At 48.9% G+C, this 21,559-nt stretch overlaps 1 protein-coding gene across 2 annotated transcripts in view; it reads right to left on the bottom strand.

Moving 5' to 3' along the window:
• LOC133347916 (protein tweety homolog 1-A-like) overlaps positions 1-21,294 on the bottom strand; it is a 135,786-nt gene extending 114,492 nt beyond the window's left edge. For both annotated transcript variants that reach the window (XM_061560656.1, XM_061560657.1), the window contains exon 1: positions 20,627-21,294. In XM_061560656.1, the coding sequence (XP_061416640.1) occupies positions 20,627-20,752 (126 nt within the window). In that variant the 5' untranslated portion in view covers positions 20,753-21,294. The remainder of the gene's footprint in view (positions 1-20,626) is intronic.
• Between the last annotated feature and the right edge of the window lie 265 nt (positions 21,295-21,559).

The following is a 21,559-nucleotide window of genomic DNA, read 5'->3' as shown; positions in this document are numbered from 1 at the left end:
ATCATTGGCGAATGCCTTATCATCCGGCATGACAGCTCGTTCACAGTGCAGTGAACCGTGGCTACAGCGGTCGCATGAACTCACGACGCGCAACGTGGGTGGCTCATAGGCAACGTGGGTGGCTCATAGGTAACGTGGGTGGCTCATAGGCAACGTGGGTGGCTCATAGGTAACGTGGGTGGCTCATAGGCAACGTGGGTGGCTCATAGGTAACGTGGGTGGCTCATAGGCAACGTGGGTGGCTCATAGGCAACGTGGGTGGCTCATAGGCAACGTGGGTGGCTCATAGGCAACGTGGATGGCTCATAGGCAACGTGGATGGCTCATAGGTAACGTGGGTGGCTCATAGGCAACGTGGGTGGCTCATAGGCAACGTGGGTGGCTCATAGGCAACGTGGGTGGCTCATAGGCAACGTGGGTGGCTCATAGGCAACGTGGGTGGCTCATAGGTAACGTGGGTGGCTCATAGGCAACGTGGGTGGCTCATAGGCAACGTGGGTGGCTCATAGGTAACGTGGGTGGCTCATAGGCAACGTGGGTGGCTCATAGGCAACGTGGGTGGCTCATAGGTAACGTGGGTGGCTCATAGGCACGTGGGTGGCTCATAGGCAACGTGGGTGGCTCATAGGCAACGTGGAGTGGCTCATAGGCAACGTGGGTGGCTCATAGGCAACGTGGATGGCTCATAGGCAACGTGGGTGGCTCATAGGCAACGTGGGTGGCTCATAGGCAACGTGGATGGCTCATAGGCAACGTGGGTGGCTCATAGGCAACGTGGGTGGCTCATAGGTAACGTGGGTGGCTCATAGGCAACGTGGGTGGCTCATAGGCAACGTGGGTGGCTCATAGGCAACGTGGGTGGCTCATAGGCAACGTGGGTGCTCATAGGTAACGTGGGTGGCTCATAGGCAACGTGGGTGGCTCATAGGCAACGTGGGTGGCTCATAGGCAACGTGGGTGGCTCATAGGCAACGTGGGTGGCTCATAGGCAACGTGGGTGGCTCATAGGCAACGTGGGTGGCTCATAGGTAACGTGGGTGGCTCATAGGTAACGTGGGTGGCTCATAGGCAACGTGGGTGGCTCATAGGCAACGTGGGTGGCTCATAGGTAACGTGGGTGGCTCATAGGCAACGTGGGTGGCTCATAGGCAACGTGGATGGCTCATAGGCAACGTGGGTGGCTCATAGGCAACGTGGATGGCTCATAGGCAACGTGGGTGGCTCATAGGTAACGTGGGTGGCTCATAGGCAACGTGGATGGCTCATAGGCAACGTGGGTGGCTCATAGGCAACGTGGGTGGCTCATAGGCAACGTGGGTGGCTCATAGGTAACGTGGGTGGCTCATAGGCAACGTGGGTGGCTCATAGGCAACGTGGGTGGCTCATAGGCAACGTGGGTGGCTCATAGGTAACGTGGGTGGCTCATAGGCAACGTGGGTGGCTCATAGGCAACGTGGGTGGCTCATAGGCAACGTGGGTGGCTCATAGGTAACGTGGGTGGCTCATAGGCAACGTGGGTGGCTCATAGGCAACGTGGGTGGCTCATAGGCAACGTGGATGGCTCATAGGCAACGTGGGTGGCTCATAGGTAACGTGGGTGGCTCATAGGCAACGTGGGTGGCTCATAGGCAACGTGGGTGGCTCATAGGTAACGTGGGTGGCTCATAGGCAACGTGGATGGCTCATAGGCAACGTGGGTGGCTCATAGGTAACGTGGATGGCTCATAGGCAACGTAGATGGCTCATAGGTAACGTGGGTGGCTCATAGGCAACGTGGATGGCTCATAGGCAACGTGGGTGGCTCATAGGTAACGTGGGTGGCTCATAGGCAACGTGGATGGCTCATAGGCAACGTGGGTGGCTCATAGGTAACGTGGGTGGCTCATAGGCAACGTGGATGGCTCATAGGCAACGTGGGTGGCTCATAGGTAACGTGGATGGCTCATAGGCAACGTGGGTGGCTCATAGGCAACGTGGGTGGCTCATAGGTAACGTGGGTGGCTCATAGGCAACGTGGGTGGCTCATAGGTAACGTGGGTGGCTCATAGGTGGTGCGTGTGGCTCGCCATTGGAAGGTTGCGAGTTCAAATCCTTGTTGGGGGTTGACTCAGCCCATCATCCTTCTGGGGACGATAAAATTAGGAAAATGAACAGTTGTTGTTCTATAAATAGACTCTCCCCCGCCATAGCAATGAGGAATATCCACCACTGGCACGGGGCAGTAAGCAGGAGATGAGCCTCAAGCGTCACGTGAGGAGGAAATCACTTCGACTTGTGCGTCTTTTGAAGGGGGGGGGGGGGAATCGATTCATTCGATGCAAGCATCGTCAAGTTAAAACTGATATGAAAATAAAATCCGTGCAATGTTTACACCTCTCGCGGCAACAACAACAACAACGTGGTTCAATCGTAACCCTGCAGAGATGGGGGGGGGGGGGGGGGGCGGCGCAATCAGCCGCCGTGTTAGTGAGTGGGCATCACGTTCGTACCTCGGAACCAAGTCCAAGCGGGCTGCTCATATCTGAGTCAGCGGAGCTTCATTAGTGTATGGCCAATTCCTTTTCGACGGTTCTTTTGCCATGTGGAATACAATCACAAGTAGCCGGAGGAGACCCATGGCCATATGAGGGGATTATACTCATAGGTCAAATACGGTGGGTTAAAAAGCCCACTTGGTGTTCCATCAATTTCTGATCCATCGATCCTTGCCTCCAAACCGCTCGATTACAAGCAACACACCACACTTGGATTTGATTTGGTGTCTATCCACTGCACTGATGGACAATTTCAGTGTTGTTTGAAATGACAAGCAATTCCCAGCAATGTGTCACGAGTCATGATGTAGCCTTTAAAATATGAAGAATGTGAACAACTATTGGCTTGGTGCTCACATATGCACAGCAGAGGTGACATTTAAAAGCATTTCTTGAGCACGAAAATAAAAAAAATGGAATCATCATAAGCCATGATCTAACTACTATCAGCACGAAGGCCGGCTGAAATCGACACCATCCCTGATGATCCTGTGATGCAAAATGAATCGAGCTCCAGCACATGAGCACATCACTCCATCATCAATCCATGTCCACGTCGCTTGTCCCGTTAACCTCCTTTAACTGCCACTTAACGTGACGTCACTAACCTGTACACGTGATGAACACTCAACGTGATGTCACTAACCTGTGCACGTGATGAACCCTCATAGTGATGTCACTAACCTGTGCACGTGATGAACACTCAACGTGATGTCACTAACCTGTGCACGTGATGAACGCTCAACGTGACGTCACTAACCTGTGCACGTGATGAACACTCAACGTGACGTCACTAACCTGTGCACGTGATGAACACTCAACGTGACGTCACTAACCTGTGCACGTGATGAACACTCAACGTGACGTCACTAACCTGTGCACGTGATGAACACTCAACATGATGTCACGAACCTGTGCACGTGATGAACACTCAACGTGACGTCACTAACCTGTGCACGTGATGAACACTGAACGTGACGTCACTAACCTGTGCACGTGATGAACACTCAACGTGACGTCACTAACCTGTGCACGTGATGAACACTCAACGTGACGTCACTAACCTGTACACGTGATGAACACTCAACGTGACGTCACTAACCTGTGCACGTGATGAACACTCAACGTGACGTCACTAACCTGTACACGTGATGAACACTCAACGTGACGTCACTAACCTGTACACGTGATGAACACTCAACGTGATGTCACGAACCTGTACTCAACGTGACGTCACTAACCTGTACACGTGATGAACACTCAACGTGATGTCACGAACCTGTGCACGTGATGAACACTCAACGTGACGTTACTAACCTGTACACGTGATGAACACTCAACGTGATGTCACGAACCTGTACTCAACGTGACGTCACTAACCTGTACACGTGATGAACACTCAACGTGATGTCACGAACCTGTGCACGTGATGAACACTCAACGTGATGTCACGAACCTGTACTCAACGTGACGTCACTAACCTGTACACGTGATGAACACTCAACGTGATGTCACGAACCTGTACTCAACGTGATGTCACGAACCTGTGCACGTGATGAACACTCAACGTGATGTCACGAACCTGTGCACGTGATGAACACTCAACGTGACGTCACTAACCTGTGCACGTGATGAACACTCAACGTGATGTCACGAACCTGTACTCAACGTGACGTCACTAACCTGTACACGTGATGAACACTCAACGTGATGTCACGAACCTGTGCACGTGATGAACACTCAACGTGATGTCACGAACCTGTACTCAACGTGACGTCACTAACCTGTACACGTGATGAACACTCAACGTGATGTCACGAACCTGTACTCAACGTGATGTCACGAACCTGTGCACGTGATGAACACTCAACGTGATGTCACGAACCTGTGCACGTGATGAACACTCAACGTGACGTCACTAACCTGTGCACGTGATGAACACTCAACGTGACGTCACTAACCTGTGCACGTGCTCTGGTCCATGAGCGTTGGTGTACGGTGTTTTTTCTGCAATATTTTTGCTGTCTTTTCTTGGATTTTCTGTTTGCACTTAGTCACATATTCACTTTAAGATGTTTTTTTGTTCATGTTTTTGTTTTTTGTTTGTTGCGGTTGCACCCGATTCAAGAGCTGAATGGCTCACAGGGCTATACCTAATAAATGAACTTGAACTTGAATGTGCTCCTCTGTCTGTCTCTCGGTGTAATCCCAAGCACGCTTCTTTCGGTAAATCTTTGCGGTTCACGACAGAAATCACTTTTCTAGATCACAGGAGTTCCCGAGGTTGGTTGGACTATACATTGTTCATTGATTGGTTCCCAGTGATCTTCATTTTTTTAAAAAATTCTTTATGGATGGAAAAGAGTTTCAAGATATTTTGCGGAGAGGTCCGCATTATTCCATAATTAGACAACATTGTACCGACCATGCACAAACTTAACATTCAAATCCTACCAGAGAGGCCATGCAGGATAGCATGAGGTGCAGTGTCTCCAGTAAACGCAGTGAATAAACATTTGCTTCGCATGCACGCTTCTGCGAGATACCTCTGCCATTAAGTGGCACACTCTGCATTTCTCACACGTGAAAAGCAAGCTGCAGACATTATCTATAATTACATCATGGCATTATCAGTAAAAGCACATTTATGGCAGTGAACTCTAATGTTTATACGTAAGGATTTTTTGTGCTGTTATCTGACACGCAGCAGATGGCCAATGTATTTTGATTCCCAATAGCCCTGACCTGGGGGTCTCCATGGTTCTGGCCTATTGGTCAAAATGTTTCTTACCGATTCAGTAAGATTCCTGGCGATTGGTAACAGCATTCACGCATGCACACGAACTGTCAGCAATATTTCCAAAGGGATTCGCTCAGTATGCGTTATATTTACAGTGCTGTATTAGTAAGAGCCATAATTAAACGGTTATATTTCATTTGCCGCGTGACAAAACATTCTAAATACATGAACTTCTTTAAAATCAAAGCGGTGACCATAAACATTAAAACAAATAATCACTTGTGATCAGGGAAGAGTGTTGCAGTCACACGACGGATTGTGTACATGTTTGACCGTAACGTGTTCCTTGCAATTAAACGCAAGTAAGACGTTCCTTGCGCGGTCCGCTCTCATTCATCCACGTGTTCCGCAGATTGTTGCCTAAGCTCCCTGGCAACCCCCGCTGGCTCCGCTGCGTTGGCACGTTGTTATTTTGGCATTTAAATCCTCCTCAACACGCATAAAACGGCAGCCACAACGAGCATTACCAAAGCAGCTTTCATGCTGCAACACTCGTAATCTCGCGCGGGGAGAACGCGCGACACCGACGCACCACGCACATTTGCGCGGGGCCTTCAAACGTAAAGCGGGCCTGTGGAGACATGAAAGACGGCAAACTCAATTCATCGCCGTCGTGAATGTGAACATCGCTGTGTTTGCCTTGAATGGGAAGTGGCTCACTGAGGCTGGTGGAGTGGAAGCGCTCGCGGTGCATGGCCCCACGAGTTGGCGGGAAAGCCTCTCCCGGCCCTCTGCCCTTGGCGGCAGAAGGATGAAGCCGCGCGTATTGGGAATACCGGTGGCTTACACCAAGTGCCTCAAGTGCTCAGCTCGTGAGGCTTTCTCTATTCAGGAATATTGTTCGTTGCCCGCTGCCAATTTCGGTGGCGTGTGCTCGCACACTCGGGGTGTGTTATTACCGCCGCTGTGAGTTGATGACACACGTGATGAAATGCGACTTTATTGCCGTTACTGGTTTTATGGTAACATTTAATCGAGTTGTTTTTTTGTTATTATCAAAGAAGGAGACTTAATTTTTTTATTCTAAATGAAATTGAGATAAAGCATGTCAATCCTGTTCTAAAGTCGTTTTCACACTTTGCACTTTTAAAGCTCAGCCATGAACAAATGACCATTGAAAGCATTCCATCCCATTAACCACCCTGCTAAGTACATCGTCTATTTTGTAGTTTTTTTTTTTACTCGCTAGACCTTTCTTGTTAACGAATGCACTATTTTGCAAAGGTCTGGAAAAAAACCCACAAGGGAACAAAACAAACTATTCACCCTCGAGAACACAGCGTGGAACGTTAATCTGTGCCTCCAAGTTCCAACAACTGACTCGGGGTTTTCTTTTCCTTTCCGTTTCCTCGCTTTGTGTTCCCAGTGGGATTCTTGGTTGGAGAGAACCCGTCGTGACGGTGACCAAAACCTTCAGAGCTCAGCGGCATTCTCCCAACAGAGGAGGCTCTGTTCACCGTGGACACAGCTGCCTGCAACACATTCCTGCGCGTACAACGCTCTTGGCCTTCGCACTGCACTACGGTCAGAAAAGGGGTCCCGGCTCGTATAGCTGGACGTGTGCATGTTGAATCTCTTTGGCACCGTACGTAGCCAATGGCGCGAATCGGAAGTGCGATCTAGGCCTCGGCAAGGTAAGGTAATTGACCCTTTTTACCAAGTAAAGGCAAGGGTAAAGGTGTCAACCATGCCAAGGGGTAAGGTAAAGGGTAACAGGGTAAAGGTAGGGTAAAGGTAGCACGGAAGAATTACCCGGTAGGGTAAAGGTAGCGCAAAGTGTTACCTGGTAAATACCCTGTTCACTAAAAGCTCCGTGGCGCAGTCCATGGCCTCCATTTTAAATTGGAATCATTGATGTCAGACCAGATGGAGACGGACCACGTTCTTGAGGTAGAGGATGAGGTGGAGGATGCTAGCAACGGCATTTTCGGGATCGCTGCAAACAGCAATTTAAAGAGGCAGCGGCATGCGTTCCGTGGGAGCACACTCACAATTAGATGGAGGGTGATTCCCGTGTGCAGCAAGGAAAGCGGCAGTGTGTGCACTGCCGCAAGTAGTTTTCCTCCCACACGAACACGTTGGGGTGGAAAGCCCATCTCAAGAAGCACAACGTGCTCGCCCCAGGCAGCGAGGTCGGGACGTCGACATCGGCGAGCCGCCTAATGCAGCAAACGGTGAGCTTACCAGCAATCCCGGATCGCCTCCTGGTAAAGTTTGAGAACGCGGTGGCTGATTTTGTGATCCAAACTGCAATCTCTTTGCGAGTCGCCGGCAGCGTCAAGTTCAAGACCTTGGTCCACATATTGACGCAGGGATACGAGGGCCCATCGACCTCCACCGTCATTCGCAGGATTGTCAAGCATCACGCCATCATGCTGCCCATCGTCGGGCGTTCTTCTCCAACCTGGACGTCGCCATCTTGCTCACCATCGAGGGGTGGTCGAACCGCAACCTGAAGGGATTTTGGACGGTCACGGTGCACTGGATCGACACCAAATCTGGTGTGTCGAAATCCATGCTGCTGACGATCCTCGAAGTGCAGTCCGGAAGGGGTGTCGGCAAGCGAGTTGGCACCACTCTGTTTGAGCACCTCCAAAGCCTCGGGCGTAATGTCTCGACCAAGCTGCTCGCTGTCACCAGCGGCAATGGCTCCGATGCGATCAGTGCTGTCAAAACGTTGTTCACCCTAGACAACGCGGACACCGGATATGAGCAGTTGCGGGCTTGCCACCATATTCGCAGCGCGGATCATTCGGTCTAGATCGGCGTTATCCAAGTTCTCAAACTAATCAAGTCGACCAACGCCGAACTGCACGAGGCACTCGTCAATATCAGGTGCAGCAAGATTGTCCGGCAGTCGCGAGACCGAGATCGCCAAGCTCGCCAGCAAGGAGCAGACGCACCAGGACTCGCCGACCAGGTGGAATTCGACGTTTGACATGGGCGATGATGCCATCAAAAAGCGTGTCCCATTGGACATTATCATGGCGCGCTTCCAGGATGTGATCGGCGTCGGTGCTTTCTCTGAACTGCAGTGGGCAAACATCGAGGGCGTGACAGCATGCCTGCGAATGCCACGCCAGGTCATGACCTCTTTGACGGCGGACCGCAAGTCGACATTGGATCTCGTGCCGTTGACGATGGAGCACCTGATCCGTCATTGTGATCGCGGTGAAGCCGCTCTTAGAGCGATCGATGAGTCCTTGACCGCGACGGGGATGAAGGCCGAGCTGGTGCAGTACCGCAACCTCCTGGTTCAGGAACCCGCCATTGTGACATCCTACATGAATCCACAGCTGCCGAAAACGACAGACCAAGACGACCTGGCTACACTGACGGCCACGATCCACTCTGTCCTGCAGCATCGCTAGTCGGATGTACTCACGATCCTGCTGATGGCAGTCGCTGCCCATATGGAGAAGGGGTCGCTGTTCAGCAACGTCGGCAGCTCCATCGAAGACGGCGATTAAGTCGATCGTTTTCTGAGCATGGGTGTCAGACCGCCAGCGCCTTCATTGACGTAATGAAGTGGTGGTCTCTCCGCAAAGAGCTGCTCCCTGCCCACAAGATGGCCTGCAACTACTTGGGAGCGCCGGCGACGTCAACTCCCTGGGAACGCGCGAGTAGCGGAGCCGGGCGGGAGTTCACGTGCGTTTGCCAGTCACTGCCGTTGACGCTCTTCATCCAGTCCATGTGCTTGTGCTCGTGGATCGTGGCCGGCTGCCTGAAGGTCCCGTCTAAGTGGGCCGGAGTGGCCTGTCATTTGTCCGAGGACGACGGCAATGACGACCTTGATCAGGTTGCTGATGAGATCGTCATCGACCAAGACGACTGGGATGAGGAGGTTATAGAGGACGGTGTCGTCGACAGCCTCAACGCACGATTCGAGAGTATTCTATATAAATAAAGCACTCTACCTAGCATTTACCTGTTATAAACCTTTTTCATGTGTCGTACCCCAGTAATTACCCTGTAATCGGGTAATTTGTATGGGGTAAGGGTAAAAGGTAGGGTCAAGGTAGACTCGTTGTTTTTACCTTTTACCTTACCTTGCCGCGGTCTAGTGCGATCATACCAATGGCCACGCTGCTCCCAGATTCGGCTGGGCGCTTGGGTTTGTGCGCAGCTGGAGGTTTTTCGGTTTTGAAAATGTCCACCTCGTATGCAAGCAGAGTAAGAGTCGGGTCACGTGTGCCCGCTGGGATAGATGGCCGGATTACAAGCAGTAAAAATAGCCGGATTTGTTAACACAGATACATGTTACAGCATTATCATTTTTATGCTACATATGATTTTTACTTTACGAAAACATGTTCAAAGTCACGTGTTATACTTTTTCTGATTGTTCTAGTTTTAAAGACGCATAAGCCAATGTGACATTGAAAACAGATTTTTATGTTATTTTAGATTTCTTTGCCTAGGCCCTCAAGTGAGGCCCATTGAAAATCTACAGAGTACACACTATACGTTTATATAATGGATGCAGACACACAGGTCTGTCTGATGGTCATGTGACACAGTCCCCATTCACATCTACCCACGAAAAATCCCCATTGCTGAATGTAGAGCTACTGCAGTCATATCTGGCAATGCCCCAAACTGCCCAGTATTCATTTCTCAATGATCTACACACTGGGGTTCATATGAAAACATAAACGGACTGTCACTGACTGGGATCTCTGCTGTTATCATTCTGACAGTGGCCACTGTATTTGCTGCTTATGTTCCCTCCATTATTTAGAAACATCCGTTTAGAGTATTTGGCTGCTGTACATTTCCACGTGACAATCCACGTCGTTGAACTATAATTTGTGATAGCCAGGTCGCTTCTGAAAAAGAGCTATATAGCTCAGTGGGTCTTACCTGGTGAAATAAAAAATAGTTTACGTTTTAGTTTAGTTTTTAGTTTAGTTTTTAGTTTAGTTTTAGTTTAGTTTTTAGTTTAGTTTGACTCCCTTCCCCCTGCCAACCATGCCGTGGGCTCCCTGAACCCGTTTAATCCCATGCTCAATAATCCTATTTTTTGTTCCATCTACAAAATAAACATGCGCAGTGTTTAGGTGTGGGATCTTGAGATGCACTATGTAATACAGATTGTACTCTATTGTATTACTGTGTTGACTTAAAGCTTTCGTAACTGTAGGAATTTATATTCTTTGGGTCTTTCGTTAAAGCCATGTAGATAGGTTCAAAGAACAAAAAACTACGACGTTTTGATCGCAACACAAGCGGTCGTCTTCCTGAAGTTTTTTAGTTTTTTGTTATTTTCTTTGAACCTATCTACGTGACTTTACCTAAAACCCCAAATAGTATGCATTACTGTGTATATATGTAGTGTACATATGTGTCTTGTCATGCCCTGCAAGACACCAGCTGGATAATCACCACACACTCTAAAAGCCAGATCTCTTGCAATTCTGTTGTCGAAGGGATGAACTTATTTCCAATATGCTATGGTCAATGTGCACAGAGAGCTATGGAATGCAACTTAGTGGGTAATCCAGAAATATTCCTGCCATTTGATGCATTTTTTCTTCATTTAAATGCCGAAGCCCGCTGCTTAAAAAGCCATAAACAGCGTGGCTTTAATTCATGTCGGCAGTGTTTCTGTAGCGTTATTCCAAACTGTTGGTATCATTACCGCCAGGTTAATAGCAGCCCTAAATTAAGCAGAAATGAAAAGCCCTTAACCAGCAAATAGCGATGCGGCTTACACCTCAACAGCCTCGCAGCATCGACACAACCAAGACAACCGATGCAGCATCGACACAACCAAGACAACCGATGCAGCATCGACACAACCAAGACAACCGATGCAGCAACGACACAACCAAGACAACCGATGCAGCAACGACACAACCAAGACAACCGATGCAGCATCGACACAACCAAGACAACCGATGCAGCATCGACACAACCAAGACAACCGATGCAGCATCGACACAACCAAGACAACCGATGCAGCAACGACACAACCAAGACAACCGATGCAGCAACGACACAACCAAGACAACCGATGCAGCAACGACACAACCAAGACAACCGATGCAGCATCGACACAACCAAGACAACCGATGCAGCATCGACACAACCAAGACAACCGATGCAGCATCGACACAACCAAGACAACCGATGCAGCAACGACACAACCAAGACAACCGATGCAGCAACGACACAACCAAGACAACCGATGCAGCATCGACACAACCAAGACAACCGATGCAGCATCGACACAACCAAGACAACCGATGCAGCATCGACACAACCAAGACAACCGATGCAGCATCGACACAACCAAGACAACCGATGCAGCATCGACACAACCAAGACAACCGATGCAGCAACGACACAACCAAGACAACCGATGCAGCATCGACACAACCAAGACAACCGATGCAGCATCGACACAACCAAGACAACCGATGCAGCATCGACACAACCAAGACAACCGATGCAGCATCGACAAAACCAGGACAACCGATGCAGCATCGACACAACCAAGACAACCGATGCAGCAACGACACAACCAAGACAACCGATGCAGCATCGACACAACCAAGACAACCGATGCAGGATCGGCACAACCAGGACAACCGATGCAGCATCGACACAACCAAGACAACCGATGCAGCAACGGCACAACCAGGACAACCGATGCAGCATCGACACAACCAAGACAACCGATGCAGCATCGGCACAACCAGGACAACCGATGCAGCATCGACACAACCAAGACAACCGATGCAGCATCGACACAACCAAGACAACCGATGCAGCATCGGCACAACCAAGACAACCGATGCAGCAACGGCACAACCAAGACAACCGATGCAGCAACGGCACAACCAGGACAACCGATGCAGCATCGACACAACCAAGACAACCGATGCAGCATCGGCACAACCAGGACAACCGATGCAGCATCGACACAACCAAGACAACCGATGCAGCAACGACACAACCAAGACAACCGATGCAGCATCGACACAACCAAGACAACCGATGCAGCATCGGCACAACCAGGACAACCGATGCAGCATCGACACAACCAAGACAACCGATGCAGCATCGGCACAACCAAGACAACCGATGCAGCAACGACACAACCAAGACAACCGATGCAGCAACGGCACAACCAAGACAACCGATGCAGCATCGACACAACCAAGACAACCGATGCAGCATCGACACAACCAAGACAACCGATGCAGCATCGACACAACCAAGACAACCGATGCAGCAACGGCACAACCAAGACAACCGATGCAGCAACGACACAACCAAGACAACCGATGCAGCAACGACACAACCAAGACAACCGATGCAGCAACGACACAACCAAGACAACCGATGCAGCATCGACACAACCAAGACAACCGATGCAGCATCGACACAACCAAGACAACCGATGCAGCATCGACACAACCAAGACAACCGATGCAGCAACGACACAACCAAGACAACCGATGCAGCAACGGCAGCCGCGTTTCACAAGAGCTATGCGCACTTTCTTTTAAAAATGGAAGCCGACGGTGGTGCGAGCGGTATGAACCAAGCCGAGACACATTTCAGCTATTTTTGTTCAGCGTGGGGTAAGAACCATCTCCAATGGTGGCGACGTGTCTGCCCATAATAATACAGTGAGGGAAAAAAGTATTTGATCCCCTGCTGATTTTGTACGTTTGCCCACTGACAAAGAAATGATCAGTCTATAATTTTAATGGTAGGTTTATTTGAACAGTGAGAGACAGAATAACAACAACAAAATCCAGAAAAACGCATGTCAAAAATGTTATAAATTGATTTGCATTTTAATGAGGGAAATAAGTATTTGACCCCTTTGCAAAACATGCCTTAGTACTTGGTGGCAAAACCCTTGTTGGCAATCACAGAGGTCAGACGTTTCTTGTAGTTGGCCACCAGGTTTGCACACATCTCAGGAGGGATTTTGTCGCACTCCTATTTGCAGATCTTCTCCAAGTCATTAAGGTTTCGAGGCTGACGTTTGGCAACTCGAACCTTCAGCTCCCTCCACAGATTTTCTATGGGATTAAGGTCTGGAGACTGGCTAGGCCACTCCAGGACCTTAATGTGCTTCTTCTTGAGCCACTCCTTTGTTGCCTTGGCCGTGTGTTTTGGGTCATTGTCATGCTGGAATACCCATCCACGACCCATTTTCAATGCCCTGGCTGAGGGAAGGAGGTTCTCACCCAAGATTTGACGGTACATGGCCCCGTCCATCGGCCCTTTGATGCGGTGAAGTTATCCTGTCCCCTTAGCAGAAAAACACCCCCAAAGCATAATGTTTTAACCTCCATGTTGGATGGTGGGGATGGTGTTCTTGGGGTCATAGGCAGCATTCCTCCTCCAAACACAACGAGTTGAGTTGATGCCAAAGAGCTCCATTTTGGTCTCATCTGACCACAACACTTTCACCCAGTTGTCTTCTGAATCATTCAGATGTTCATTGGCAAACTTCAGACGGGCATGTATATGTGCTTTCTTGAGCAGGGGGACCTTGCGGGCGCTGCAGGATTTCAGTCCTTCACGGCGTAGTGTGTTACTAACTGTTTTCTTGGTGACTATGGTCCCAGCTGCCTTGAGATAATTGACAAGATCCTCCCATGAAGTTCTGGGCTGATTCCTCATCGTTCTCATTATCATTGCAACTCCACGAGGTGAGATCTTGCATGGAGCCCCAGGCCGAGGGAGATTGACAGTTCTTTTGTGTTTCTTCCATATGCGAATAATCGCACCAACTGTTGTCACACTCCCTTTAAGAGTGTGCTCCTAATCTCAGCTCGTTACCTGTATAAAAGACACCTGGGAGCCAGAAATCTTTCTGATTGAGAGGGGGTCAAATACTTATTTCCCTCATTAAAATGCAAATCAATTTATAACATTTTTGACATGCGTTTTTCTGGATTTTGTTGTTGTTATTCTGTCTCTCACTGTTCAAATAAACCTACCATTAAAATTATAGACTGATCATTTCTTTGTCAGTGGGCAAACGTACAAAATCAGCAGGGGATCAAATACTTTTTTTCCTCACTGTAAGTGGAAATTTCAATCGTGAACTATTCTCAGGAAGGTCTGTTCATCCACCGCCTACTGCCAATACCGCTGGGCATGTGCAGCTAACGGCAAATAATTTTGTTTTAGACGATACTAAACAAAACTATTTTATTTTATCAGGTAAGACCCACTGAGCTATATAGCTCTTATACAGAAGCGACCGGGCCACAAATGATAACTCAACGAAGCGGCTTGTCATTATGTGGAAATTTATAGCAGCCAAATACTCTAAACGTATGTTTCTAAATGTGGAGGGAAAAACCTGAGGACGCGGAGAAAAATGTACGCGACCACGGGGAGAAAATGCAAACTCCAAATATACAGGCGTCAGGATTGGGATCGAACCCACGACCTCATGTGGTGCCCTTGTTGGCATGCGTGTCCGTAGTATATCCATCACTTCACCCCTTATCCACTATCCATAGACATTAATCGTCTTATTTCCGAAGCCCTTTTAACTTTGCTCAATTCAAGGGAAGTGTTAACTCTCACCTATTACTGCTGTTATATTGGTGTTTTGGGTTGGCCGCTTGATCTTTTGGGCATTTCCACAGCAAATATGTTTTGTTATTGTAATAAAATGAGTTACTCCTCTTGGCTGCATGATAATTCTAAGCTTGTGTTCATTGGTTGTCAATCCGATAGCAAATTGTAATGCAATCCATGTGTAAAACTACCAGATGTCCCGGTTCCGGAGAGCCATGGTGGTGTCGTGAAGCCTTTGTGAACGTTGGGATTTTTGTCCCAGTCGAACATTGTGTTGGCTTCATGCTCGACTCGGGATGCAGGCAACGGGCGGAACTCCCTGGGTAATGGGCGGGGCTACCTGAGTAATGGGCGGGGCGACCTGAGTAATGGGCGGGGCCTATGAGTAGTGGGTAAGGCCAACTTGTGAGCTCAGCAGTGTGTGGATGGGAACAGTGGGTGAGTGGGCGTGGCTATGTCAAAGTGGGCGTGGCTATGTCAACGCGGGCGTGGCTATGTCAACGCGGGCGTGGCTATGCCGAAGTGGGCGTGGCTATGCCAAAGTGGGCGGGGCTGACAGAGGCAGGAGCCGCCAGATCACCCACCGCGTGTTCTGGTTGAGCCTTCCAGAGATTTGGTGGTAGCCTCATTCCATGTGGCCTCTCTACTAACTTTCAGTTGTCCGAAGCAATTGAGGTTCATCATGTGACCTCCTTTGTCAGTACCAAAATATGAGATTAGGTTTTCCCCTTTTTCTGGCAACAAAACAGCTGTGTTAAGATGTTAAAACACCAAAATGAAACCTTTTACAAGGAATCATGTTTGCATTAACCACAATACTTGTGGTCAGAATGCAAACAAAAACATACTCTGATAATATATGCATTGTCTTTTAAACTGATTGGTCCACACCAGAGTCAGCTTTCTTTTGAGCCTAGTCTCAAAACGGTGTTAGACCAGAGGACGCCAAAAGGCGTACAGCATTCTGACCACAAGTATTGTGGTTAATGCAGACATCGATTCCTTGTAAAAGGTTTCAGTTTGGTGTTTTAACATCTTAACACCTGTTTTGTTGCCAGAAAAAATGGGAAACCCTATTCTCAATTGACGTTCCTCGTCTGTTTACATGTCTTGATGTGTGTACCTTGTGCGATCGTGTTTCCAATCCATGCCATGTGAAGCGGCATGTCTTGTAAAATGCTCCTTTTAGGTGAAACGGCATTTATAACGGCGATATAACATTTAATGCATTGTGTATATTAAATACACACGTGCACAAACAAAAACTGGAATGTTAGGAGAGCTCTGTATGAGCCACATTCACTTTCTTAACAAAACAGTGGCAAGACATTGCCGGAATGTTACCTGCATTGTTGGTGTTGAAAATGTCAGCACATTTTGGGCTAAAAACTGGAGAAAAAATTTACATTTGCCAATAAGCACATCATAGCATAATGTATTGTATATCTTTATATTGTAATTCATGGACTGGCCAAGAATCATTCTGAAGTAATAAAAAAAACTACTTATTTATGAATTGCTATTTAATAATGCATGTGTCATTATCTCTTTTTGTATAAAGACGGTTCATACATTAAAAATTGTGGATTATCCCAATAGTGCGCTGTGACATTCTCCACTTGTAACAAATGAAGGGCTGTACTCTGCTCGATGTTATCGTCGTTTTTTGTAATTTAGAACATTTATGACCGACACGAGCCGTATAATGGCCCTTCTCAGATACAGTTTTCAAAGTGAACATATCCATGCAGATGCCCTCTGAGGAGCCTCATTCTCAGAACGGCTTGCATGGCAATGCCTTGGGGGCCCCTAGGTCGGTGCTCAACATTCACATCTCGCCCCACTCGCAATGCCAGATTATCACAGCGTGCTTCAGATGTCCCTCGTCACTCGCGCACAACAGTGCCTTGCCGCTTGAAATAAACCTAATCATTTAAATCACGAACAAGCCCAACATTGAGCACCAAACTAAATCTCGCTACGATTGGTGCATTTCACTCTGTAATTTACCATTTGCTACTCCACTTTACACCGCATACATGACTGTCATCTAACGCTTCACCATGATGTTAAATGCTGGCAGAGATAAGCCAACACTATAAGTGTGGTTGGTAATCTGTAATGGGGGTAAAGCTATAAAAGGGCGTGACCAAATCAACCGCACAGCGCCGATCTCGTCTGACTTCGGAGGCTAAGCAAGGGTGAGCCTGGATAATGCTTGGATGGATGACCACCCTACTCAAACCGGATCTCATAGGGCAGCTTAGCTACGTGGAGGGTAGCAGAGGGCGGTGCAGCAAAAGCCATTACTGTACTGTACTTCCATGCTACTACATCTATGCTCCTCGCGTTCACCATCCTGCACTGACCAGCATGCAGAGGCCCTCATCCAGCTGTGGATTTACAAACGGGCTGTACCAGTACACGAGTTTACACGAAGGAGCACTGCATGCATCATCACGCAGGATCTCGCTTTGGATGTTCCAAGTGCCGTAGTTGTTGTTGCTGGTTATTTTGCATGAAAATCTTTCGGGCCTCCACTTAGCCACTGAGATTTAAACAAAACCAACACGCAGGTCGCTTTACTCCTGTGCTGCCCACTTATTGTACGAAGCGATGAAGTGGAAGTACCAGTAATTATTGGGTACAAACCCTCGTAGCATTTTCTTCCCAGTGGCAAGAGGATAGCACATCACAGCTTGCGTTGCTAAAACTGGCAAGATAACACTTTGTCAGAGGTCGAGGGATGAGGCAGACTAAATCTGTAACCCCAAGCCCCACCACGACCCTATAGCCCATGAAATAGATACATAAATTCACATCTAATAGGGCTTGTCTAATGTGCAATGGTGTGAAATCTATGGAAGCTAGGAACTTGAGTAAATCAAATAAACATAAAACATGAGTCTAAAGAAAACATGGTATTGTTCCAGTTAACCCGTTTGCACGGTGAGCATGTGACCTACATGAATGTGCTCATACCATGTATCGGTGCATAAAGATGCACAGGTAATGCACAATGCGAGATGGTCGTGCAATTATAGACACGCAGCCCATAGCCAATTAAAAACTTAACGAATAAAAATCATATCAAATTATGCAGATTTCCGAGAACCAGTCGTGACATGTTGAGACATCAACGCTTCACTTCTCATCAATGTTAACACAAAAGCCTGGTGACGTATAACTCCAAAATATAATTTAGCTAAAATAGTAGTCTTTTTTGTGTGCACGCTCCTTTGAGTACACACGATCAATAGTATTCATAGTAGGCATATGGTGCATTAACAGCAGCTCAATGCTGCATGCAATAGATTATTTATCAAGACTATTTTCAGAAAATGTTCCGCACTTTCTCATTCTTTTTTAATCAGAGATAATAAATTCATTCAGTAGATGCGTTTGTTTCGAGGCGGCGGGCCTTTCACTTCTACAAAATCCGGATGGTTACAAATACTAATTCAGCATCTTTGTTGCCGCGGAATGAGAAAGGTTGACGGGTGTAATTGAGGCATTTTGCGGCGTGAATGTTCCATTCAGCGAGTGCTCTCCGGCAGGCTGCAGCTCTGCGTGGAGAGCGGTCGTGCTCAACTAAGAGCGCTGAAGGGAACACAACAGCCGTCGTTTTAGCCGTCCTTGGGCCTCCTACCCATCATCCCTCGTTTAATTTTCACCATGATGGCATCCTTCGCAAAAAAAAGTTAAATATAAAAAGTCTAAGTGATCTATTTCGTAAATTGAACAAATTATTTCGTGATGATGGTCCTGTTGCTGCGTTGGCAGTGGTGCAGAAGCACAATTACCAAAACAACTCAGCACACTTGTCAAGAACACTGCCAAACATATAGCCGGCGATGATTGAGGCAATGTCCTTTCTGGGGTATGTGCTGTGACGAAGAAGGGCCGTTGCCTGAAATATCACAGATTTATTTATTTTTCTTTAAAGGAAGTGTTGTTGGTATGAGTGTGGTGAGTTTCTTTCTCAAATTAGCATCGAGACGGTTACATTTTGACTTAAAACTTTTGTGACTGCAGGAATTCATATTCTTGGTTATTTCGGTAAAGTCACGTAGATAGAAAATAAAAATAAAAAATAATACAAATAAAATTAAAAATAATAAATTGAAAATAATAAAAGCAAAAAACCCACGACGTTTTGATCGCAACAGATCGCAACACAAGCAGTCTTCATCAGGCGGAGAGAAAAGAGGGGGCAAGCCTCCAAATGCAACTGCTTATGAGGGTTTCCAAAGTGAGTGGGCAGGGGACGAGAGCTGACTTTACCGAAATAACCAAGATTATAGCATCGAGACCTTGCTGGGATCCTGTTCATAGCCCTGAGTCAGTCAGCGAAAATTCCATATTTCAAATGATGGAGGTGAGTCTCTCCAGGCAACAACCACTGTTGACTTCCACACAGTGGTCGTGATTTTACCGACCCCGGAGGGATGATGGGCTGAGTCAACAACCCTTTCTGATTGCGAGCCGCTCGCTCTACCGCTGAGCCACGTGGCGTGTTAGAAGGGGCAATGGCACACGGGACATGTTCACCTCTGGAGTGTGGTCGTGCGTGGCACAGTAAGTGAACGTGCCTCCTCCACACGCTCCCCAGACAGCAGAATGTGTGTCCCTGAGCGGGCGAACGCTCACAGATATCACGGTCACCGTAGCAATGTGGTATCAGTGTACACAGCGGTAGCAGGGGCACCGTCAGAGCTGGAAGGACGCAATGTGTACCTGCCTTATATGTACTCGAGTAGCAAGGCACAGACATTCGATGTAAGTTGATGAGCTCGAGTGTCTATGGAGCTGTTTGTGACAGGTTTCCAGCCCAAAGCTGGGGTCGGCAATGGCGGAAAATGAATCTGCTGCTGGATTATCGCAGTGGCAGGTCTGGTTATCATAGCACCCGCATCTTCGTGCCATGCCAGGTACCGTGGTTACTGGGATAACAAGCTTGCATCAGGGCTGTTCGGTTGACAGGGCAAGCATTACTTCGTTACCGTACACCCATGATTATCCCATAACCATCGTACCAGGATTGCTCAATGGACAGGGTTACCAGAGTATTATGGTTACCGAGTTAACATGTAAGCGTAGTACCATGTGTAATACTGCTGACAGGGTAACAACGATAGCTGGGTTACTGCGGTCCGAGGGTAACCAGGTTCTGGTAAATCGATTACCATTCCACCAGCTTACCGTGGTACCAATAATTATATATTACCATGCAGCATGATTTACACGTTACCATGGCTACTATTCTATCGGGCCATCGAGTTACCATTCTATGAGGGTTGCCAGGTTGCACTGTTAACCTGGTCACATCATTACCATAGTTACTCGGGTCATCCTGTTACCATAGTTACTGGGGTCACTGAGTTATACCACGGTTACCGGGGTCGTCACGCCACCACGGTCACCGGGGTCAGCGGTAGACCATGGTTACGAGAGCTCGTCGCGTTACCACGGTGACCGGGGTCAGCGGTAGACCATGGTTACGAGAGCCCGTCGCGTTACCACGGTGACCGGGGTCAGCGGTAGACCATGGTTACGAGAGCTCGTCGCGTTACCACGGTGACCGGGGTCAGCGGTAGACCATGGTTACGAGAGCCCGTCGCGTTACCACGGTGACCGGGGTCAGCGGTAGACCATGGTTACGAGAGCTCGTCGCGTTACCACGGTGACCGGGGTCGCCATGGCGACGGGTGCTCCCGGCGGCGGGCCTCACCTGCAGGTAGGTCTCGGCCTGCGGCTGGAAGTCGCTGTGGAGCAGCTGGAAGCCGAAGCTCACGTGCGGGAAGCTGTGCAGCCACGACACCCACCACTGCGACGTGTAGTTCACCGCGAATGCCATGGCAACCGCCTGTCCGCAGACACACTCCGACTGCTGCTGCTGCTGCTCCCGTTCCTTCTTTAGCCGCCGCTGCTGCTGCTGTCTCTACTGCTGCTGCTTCTGTGACTGCTGCTGCAGCTGCTTCTGTTACTCCTGCAGCTGCCCTTTCTTCTATAGCTTCTCTAAGAGCTGCTGCTGCTTCCGCTGCTCTTCCTGATGCTGCTGCTGTTTCTCTTTCTTCCTGTCCTGCTGCTGCTATGAATGTTACTGTCTCTGTGTCCCGTGTTGTTGTTGTTGCTGCTGCTGTTTGTGCTGCTGCTGCTGCTGGTGGTGTTGGTGGTGGTGTTTGTGTTGTTGCTGCTGCTGCTGGTGGTGTTGGTGGTGGTGTTTGTGTTGTTGCTGCTGCTGCTGCTGCTGGTGGTGTTGGTGGTGTTGGTGGTGGCGGTGTTGATGGTTCCCCCGCACGGCGCTCGGGCATCTCTCTGTCCCGGAGCCCGGAGCCCGCACCTCGGATAGAGCGACGCGCTCGGTGCTCCAGCCGGCAGTGTCTCTCCACCTCCACCGCCTCTCCACCCTCCCCCTCCCTCCCTCCCTCCCCTCTCTCGCTTCCCTCCCTCCTCCTGCCTCACTCTCCCCTCCCTCGCCTCTCGCCTCCCTCCTGCCTCCCTCCCGCTTCACTCCCTCCTGCCTCCCTCTCCCCGCAACGCCGCAGATCCACTTCCTCGACCCCTCGCTCGCTCCCACCTCTCTCCCCTCTCTTCCTCTCGCTCCCCGCCCCTCTCTCCCCTCTCTTCCTCTTCCCCTTTTTTACGATCAGAGGAAACACGA

The sequence above is a fragment of the Lethenteron reissneri genome, chromosome 26 (genome assembly GCF_015708825.2).
Source record: "Lethenteron reissneri isolate LAM-NWPU_2019-01 chromosome 26, ASM1570882v1, whole genome shotgun sequence".
Taxonomy (NCBI): domain Eukaryota; kingdom Metazoa; phylum Chordata; class Hyperoartia; order Petromyzontiformes; family Petromyzontidae; genus Lethenteron; species Lethenteron reissneri.
The sequence above is the reverse complement of the archived record's forward strand: the minus strand, read 5'-3'. Positions and strand labels throughout refer to the sequence as shown.